Source organism: Mycetomoellerius zeteki, unplaced genomic scaffold (genome assembly GCF_001594055.1).
Source record: "Mycetomoellerius zeteki isolate Tzet28-1 unplaced genomic scaffold, Tzet1.0 scaffold155, whole genome shotgun sequence".
Classification (NCBI taxonomy): domain Eukaryota; kingdom Metazoa; phylum Arthropoda; class Insecta; order Hymenoptera; family Formicidae; genus Mycetomoellerius; species Mycetomoellerius zeteki.
The window spans coordinates 3,146,141-3,154,042 of NW_017256500.1; the positions used below are offsets into that span (position 1 = coordinate 3,146,141).

Below are 7,902 nucleotides of genomic sequence, written 5' to 3' on the forward strand. Positions count from 1 at the left end.
GAAGTCTTCCACATATAAATACATGATTATTTCATACGATTATTATTTCATGTCGCTAATATAATCAATAAATGCTTAATCAATTTCTTTACCGCTGGATTAATTAAAGCGCAGATTTAAAATAATCTTTTAAGCCCCTTGCGTCACGAGAAAATTATTTATAAAAAAGTCGATGAGACGCATTTCTCAATTTTCTTCTCAATTGCGATGTATATTTTTCAAAGAGTCATAGTCCACGGACACCGTATACGCTAAATGAATCAACGGGCATAATCAAATTGGAGCGTGTTACGTGTCAAGATTAGTTGTGATCCTATGGCTTCCACGAATACGAAGCACGAAGAACGAAGAATGTATTCTAATTCTTATAATTTATTATCTTTACAACATGCAGCATGAGGAGAATATTTATAAAAGTTGACAAATATTTTTCAAAACGGAATACATATGAGTTCGTTTTGTTATGTGTCAAATAATTCTATCTTCTAAAAATAGATATCAACAAAAAAAATCATCTGATGAGACATTGCAATGTGAATTGTTTTGTGTTCAATTATTGATATGATTCACAAGTTAAATGCGAATGACCTGTTATGCTTGTCAAATAATATATGCATAATGTAATTATGCATATGCCGCGCACGCAAAAATAGCACGATAGCCTTATACATAGATATAAATTATTTTAAACATATATCATATCGTCAGGAGCTATTAATACAGCTTGTTATTATTATAATATTAATACTAAACGGGTTAACATCAAGCTAACACAAAACGGATTAAATTAATATCAGACTAAAAATCAAATCAGCCTAATACTTCTCACTTGAATAAAACCGTGACCTACACTGAAAAAAAATATAGTCAATTTTAACAAATATTTAGTTCAATACTGCCAACTAAATATTTATTAAATATAAAGATATATTTATTTGATACAAGAAACATTACTTTGATTTAACAATCATTCTTTTTACTGAACAAATATTTATTTACTGTATGTAAATGTTTAGTTGGCAGTATTGAACTAAATATTTATTAAAATTGACTATATTTTTTTTTCAGTGTAAAAGATAGTTTATATTAAATACAGTTAATTTATATTATATATATATATATTACAGATAATATTAAATATATTTACTACAAGATGTAGTTTTAATACAGAAAAGGCTCTTTACAAAGAGATGCATTGATGTTGAAGTATTTCTTCTTCAATTATAGCGAACATAGAAGAATCTTTTTCTTATTTTCTGCTTCCAGAGTGCAGCGGGTGCAGTAAGCGCCCGAGCAGAAAGTACGTAGACCATGCCAGGGCCAGGGGCGGAGTGGTGACCTAGACCTCATCCCGGTTCCGACCCTCGATGCTTACGCTACGGCTGGGGGGGGAAAACCAGCCATAGGCAGTGCCCTTTGCCTTAGAGAAAGGGCTCGATGCGATGTGCCGTGATAGGGACATGAACCCAGAACTACTAGTCGAGTCGCACGATCTCCGTTCAACGGCGTCGCCGTCGCCGTCGTCGTAAGAAAAACGAAAAAATATACATACGGTCAAAATTTTCACGCAAGAAGAACTTTTCTTCTTCTTCGACGGACCTTCTCTCTCTCTCTCTCTCTCTCTCTCTCTCTCTCTCTCTCTCTCTCTCTGCGAGAGTTTCGCATATATACATACATACATATACACCACACTCATCCCCACGAGTCGTTCCTTGCTCTTCCAACCACGAAAACGAACAAGAACGACTCCTCTTTTCTCCTTATTTCGAGATAAATTAAAATCCCGACGTAACGGGCCATTTTTAAGCGAGGAAGTGTTTACACGGTCTCGCGTTCGGTACTCGGTACTCGCGGTATTCGACATAAATCCGTGATCCCAGTCGCCGGAACTGGCCGGATCGAAGGAACACGATCATAACCCGGAAGAGACGTTGTCAGTACATACTCACGGCGAACCCAGACGAAGGGAAGAAAGGAGGGAGGAGCAGGACGAGACAGCTGTCACGCTGAGCTCAGTGTACTTCAACCTGTGGAGGATCGCGAAAGAGTGCATTGTAAGTGTTTCTCTTTAACACCTTAACTTAGTTTACATGTTTAAGATGTTTGATAAAAGCGATATGAATAATGAAATATACATTATTATATATAGTTAATTAATTCTTTGAATTAATAAATTATTAACCAGTGTACAAATCAATAAAGCAAATGTGATTTTAATCAAATTGAATGTACAAAACTCCTAATCTTATTTTTTTTTATTGATTTTATTACTAATTTATTTAATCTATTGAGACGTTAAAAAAATTTGATATTTATTTTAAGTATGACATAAGATATGAAGTATCAAATATTAGATTGATCTTTTTATCAAACGTCAAAGATGTTCAGTGATATATTTAAAATGATTAAAGATGATAGTATGATAGCTCAGTTATATAAAGAATACATAATGACAACTGTTTTACAAAAATATCTTTTTCTTATTAATTAGTAGTTTTTATAACGTCTCTACAGAAATAATAAAAGATGTTTCATGTGTTTATCAAAGAACTCTATACAGTATGTTTTGCATCGGTTTTCTGATGGCAAACATTCAAAATGTGTGGCGCGGTTAAAAACCGATACAACAGTAATTTTCCATTTTGCGTCACAAATTCGGTATGTAGGCGATTAATGGATTAAAAGCCGCACATTTATGTCGCGCGCACGCAAGAGTCTCTATGCGTCTGCCTCTTCCGTTACGTAATCACGAAATTTTGGCACAATTTTGGTACATGAGTAATCCGTTTCACGTGAAATTTTCTCGTCTCAGTCGCGCGCGAGCATCATCAGCGATCATTAACCATCTCGTAATCGCCCTTCTTGAAACTGCGCATCTTTCTCTCACGCAAAAAGGGATGACAAGGTAAATTGATCGACCGCGGTTATCGGTTATCGGTGCAACGGTCGGCGGGTTATTTTTGATAACATACTTTGTATCGTTGGAAATTACGTCGCAGAAAAATTTATCTATTTAAGGGAGCCGGCAATTGTCAAGGATTTTCGATGAATAATTTCTTTAAACTTTGCAAACTGAAATATAATACGCTCCGAAGGAATCGCGTTATAAATACAACACTTTGTAATAATAATTAAAGCAAAGTAGAACATTCCAATTAAAGAACCATTCTCTTTGACACAAGTATTATAAAGGTATTATATTTAAAAAAAGAATAAAATACTAAGAATAATTAATATGTATTTATTACAGAAAAGTTCGTTCGTACGACGTAATAGTTTATCACTTATTTTTATAATAATGAAAATTATTGATAAAGGAGAACGAAGAAGAATAACATTTATGATTCATCGGTCTATTTAAGTGGAGCTTTTCCTGTGTTATGAAATGCGCATTTCTCGTCACGCGCTTATCGATCGCGCGCTTGCGAAAATATTGAAATTACCTCCGCGATTGTACCGCCAATGTCGGTACTGACGTGCTGTGTTCCCCAGTACGATCGTGCACGGCAGTTATTACGCGTTAGATCGATATGAAGCGTACTAATCTAAAAAAAGATCAGTAATTTTTTCATTATTTTTATAGTCCGCGTTTACTTCTGAAAAAGACTTGTATTTATTTCAATTTATATCCATTATCCTTCGATGTCGCGAACAATTGATATTGAATTTTTCGACATCATATTCGGAATTTTCTACATAAAATTAACTTTCTCTATCATGTAAAATATTCTTTATATGTCATGTTCGTTTTATGTATGTAAAATAGTGTTTTTATTTAGAAGGTTCTCTATTCGATATGTCTGACCTAATTCGATCACGAATTTAAATCGCGATTGAGGACATAAGAATGAGAGTGAATAACGAATCTTTGAGTGACCGTTGTTTTGCATGCTGTCGCATATTGTGCGACTTACAAGTTTGCCCGTCGCTTTTGTTAGTGCGGCAGCGGGTCGCGGTGTAGACAAAGTGGGATGAGACGCCCTCAGCAAGAACATCATCATCATCACCACCACCATCATCACCATCACCATGGATCCTCAACAAGCCCCACGTGCTCTCGTCAAACACACGATAAGGTAAGTGCTTTTCTTGGCATTTACTGCAATTTCATATTTTAACGAGAAGTCAGAACTTTCCTTCCGATGTTTTGTAATTATTAGTCGTTTTGATAAACATCTGATGCACCCAAAAGATATTACGAGTGTATATGTATTTCAATATATGTATATTTTGCGAAATGTGTATTTCTTGATGTGAATAATAATAACATAATTATTTTTTATTCGATAAACTTGCTTTTTTCAATTTTCAAGTTTTATCGCGTCGTTTTATGTTTGTTAATTTAAAACGATTAGAAGAACTGCTGCGTAACGTTCCTACAGTGGTTACTGCAGTCTTAATAAATAAACAATGACACATAGCTGTTTCTATGTTTGAGATACGGTTATAGAAACTCCGGTCCTTTTACTGCATTGAACGAGAATGCGGAGTCTATATCTATTCGTTACTCCACTTTGTCGAGGTACTCCTTTTCAACAGTTAGCGACCGTTCGTCGATTATATGCTTTCTCGTTCCCCGTCACTTTACTAATCATTTATACGACCCGTATAAATGTCTTGCGAATGTCGGAAATATCAATTATCGCTCGATATTTGACGTGGAGAATGTAAAGTCCATGCAAAGTGGATGTAAAATGTCATTTGAATGAGTTAAGAAAAATAAATATGGAGAAAATGTACTCTATCAAAGTTTCATAATTTTATATATATATATATATATAGATGTAGATTTTATCTAGATTACACTAGAACGAAATTAATTGAATTGTAATGCGCAACTGTACAATGTTGTATATTTAATTATTAAGTATTGTATAATTGTATTATGATATAAAATATAAATGACATTCTAATTAAATAATAATTATTTAATAAATGCGCAAGACCTAAGCGACCTATCAAACGTCGCATGCGTTTCAGGACGAGTCTCGTCTCGCTCGCGTAAAGCGCGTCCTGGCGGGTTCGCTGTTGGGCCGCGGTGCTGGCTCCAGCAGGATCTTCGGCACCCGGCTGGAGCTGGTCGAGTCGTATCTCGACACAGGTGTACCGTACGTGGTGCACCGGTTATGCAGCTACATCGAGGTGCATGGCTTCCAGAGCGCGGCGGTGTTTCGTCTGTCAGGCGGCAGTCCTCGGCTTGCAGAGCGACTGAGGGCGGCCTTCGAGCGGCGGGGTGATGCCGATCTAGAGGCAGCCGGGTGTCCACCGACCGCCGCGACCCTTCTCCGTCAATATCTGAAGGAATTGCCGCAGCCGGTCGTACCATCCACCCTCGTCGGCAGACTGCTCAACATTCACACCCGTGAGAATCCATAATCCTACCAATTTCACAAAATAATTCAGGATCCGAGAACTAGAAACTCCACTGGCAATGAGACGTTTATTCCGGGATATCTCACGTACAAATGTGGTTTCAGTTTTAAAAATTTAAATTTCCATTTAAAAATTTAAATTACCGCGGAATATTTTAATATTGTATTAGAGGGAAACTTTGATATACAACCTTACCACAACTCTGATTGAATTTCGTCACTTTTGACGCCCCCCCGATAAAATCTATGATAAAAATATCTGATCAGTGTTTGTCTGTCGTCATTGATATACACTTGTAATAATTTCAATTTTTTTACTTAATTTTTGGACATAATCTTCTTAATCTTCTTAATCACTTTTGGACAATTTATTTTAACTATTTATTTTGTACTTTTAGTTTTATTCATCTGATTGTTCTTCGAACTACTGTTTGTACAATTTTTTTATGTGCGTGCTATCGATCACATTGTACATTACAAAAGAATGACCACATCGTATATCCAGAAGGTTTCTCTGCACGGTCTTCCAATCATTTATGAGCAGTTTTTTTTACTCACTTTGGTTTGATTGACTTATATATAGGAGAATTTTCTCATCATTACTGCGTTTTTGGATATCTAAAGATAGCCCAGTCTCGTAGCCGAAATATGTAATATTGATTGCGATGTCTAACTATCGATATGTATAATAATTTTATTAAATCTCTTATTTCTCACGCAACAAGTCCTGCGATCTGCATTTTTTATTCTTTTTGTTATTATTAAAACTATCTGTCACAGAGAGCTATGCGAACGATCACGACTCGTGGATCGCCTCGACGAAGGAACTACTGTCGACTCTGCCATCCTCGCATTATCATCTGCTTGGCTACCTGACGATTTACCTTAGTCGCTACGAGGCACGACACGGACGCAGTGCCGGAGTCTGCGGTGTTTTTGCACCCGTCATTCTGCCTCACGTGCCGCCTGCGACTACCCTCCTGCGGGATATCCTCGCCGAGGCACCAGTGCTCTTCCCTGACTGGTGAGTGACATATGATGATTCTCTTAGCATAATGTCTCGGAAGTCTCGCAAATAACGTAGGAAGCTCACGCGAAGAACTTACGTAATTCACCAGCGGTGGAAACGAGCGGTATGTCTATTCTGCCTCACGCATTTGCATTTCTTATTTTAGAATCATTAAAATTATGCACAATATATTCCGTAAAACATGAAAAAGTAGCTTTCGAAGAGAAAATAATTTATAGTTAATATATATATATACGTTACACAATAACAAAAAATAATCGAATATTTTGTATAAATTTTTTAAAAATATAAACGTCGCGCCGGGTCGAGTTTTGCATTTTCTTGTAAAATATTATTTTTCTATTAAACTCTAATCTTTTGAAAGACTTGTTTTATATTAATGTAAAAGAAAATTTTGAAGAAATATGCGTACACGGAGAAAATTTTCTTTTAAAATTTACCTTGAAAATATAGTATATAGAGTTGTGGTATAATACAATATTTTAAAGATTTTTACTATGCACTTCAGTAAAATTAATTTTTCAAACTTATTTTATACTTTATTGTAGTTTTATTAATGAATGAGAGAGATTTACATTAAAATTCGTCGAAATACAATGTTGCCCCACGAGTATCATATTTTTATGGTAAACTCTAAGAAAAATTCTCTCCGTGTAATTTTTGCATAAGAAAAGATTATGTAAAACATAATAAAGTTTATTTACGTCAAATTGGTAATTTTGCGAGCGTTCTTGAAATAGTGAAAAAAACCTTGTTAGCACAAAATCACGATAAAGTGCGGCTAACTGCATTCGCATATCTAACTTTATGGTCCGTTCATGCACCGTTTGAACGTGCTGATCAATATCCTTCGGTCGGTTGCTCGTCTTTTTTATGAATAAAATAAAGGGACTTATCAGCGTGAAATCTCACATGACTTTTTATTTACACGATAAAAGGCAAAAAGATTAAACTGTCAGATTATAAAAAAGAGTACAAGCGTATTATGTCAGCATATAACAATGAAATCAATCATACGTTTCTCTACGTCTAACAGATCAGTCTTCATGTTCAGATATTAATTCGTTCGCTTGTAAAATGAATGTTTTTAATTCTTCTTATTACCTTGAAATTTTCAAAAATGAAAATATTTGAATATTTATTACATGAAACGTATACAATTTTATTGAGCTTAATTATGCATGTATTTATTCTGGGGCTTTGAGAATTTTTTTAATTCTTAATTTCAAGCATTTTTAATCTAAATTAAAAGAAATTTTAATGGGAAACAGTGAAATAAAATTTGAAATAAATTTATTATAATAATTAATACGGGAATTTTAATTTAATTTATTACAATATATAGTATGGAATATTCTATACAGTTCTTTGGTATCTCATCAACGAGACTCACCGCAATTTATGATTACTCAACATTCGTCCGAACCGAATATATCGATCAAAGTACAATGACTGTGTTTACTAATCTGAAAATCCGATCCTGGTCGCCGCGCGCGTCGT

The 7,902-nt window shown here is 35.0% G+C and overlaps 1 protein-coding gene across 1 annotated transcript in view; it reads left to right on the top strand.

Moving 5' to 3' along the window:
- The first annotated feature begins 1,885 nt into the window (after nucleotides 1-1,885).
- LOC108720766 (protein FAM13A) overlaps nucleotides 1,886-7,902 on the top strand; it is a 39,240-nt gene continuing 33,223 nt past the window's right edge. Inside the window, exons 1-4 of the mRNA XM_018444932.1 lie at nucleotides 1,886-2,054; nucleotides 3,939-4,076; nucleotides 4,981-5,362; nucleotides 6,153-6,396. Coding sequence (XP_018300434.1) covers nucleotides 3,972-4,076; nucleotides 4,981-5,362; nucleotides 6,153-6,396 — 731 coding nt within the window. The 5' untranslated portion in view covers nucleotides 1,886-2,054; nucleotides 3,939-3,971. The remainder of the gene's footprint in view (nucleotides 2,055-3,938; nucleotides 4,077-4,980; nucleotides 5,363-6,152; nucleotides 6,397-7,902) is intronic.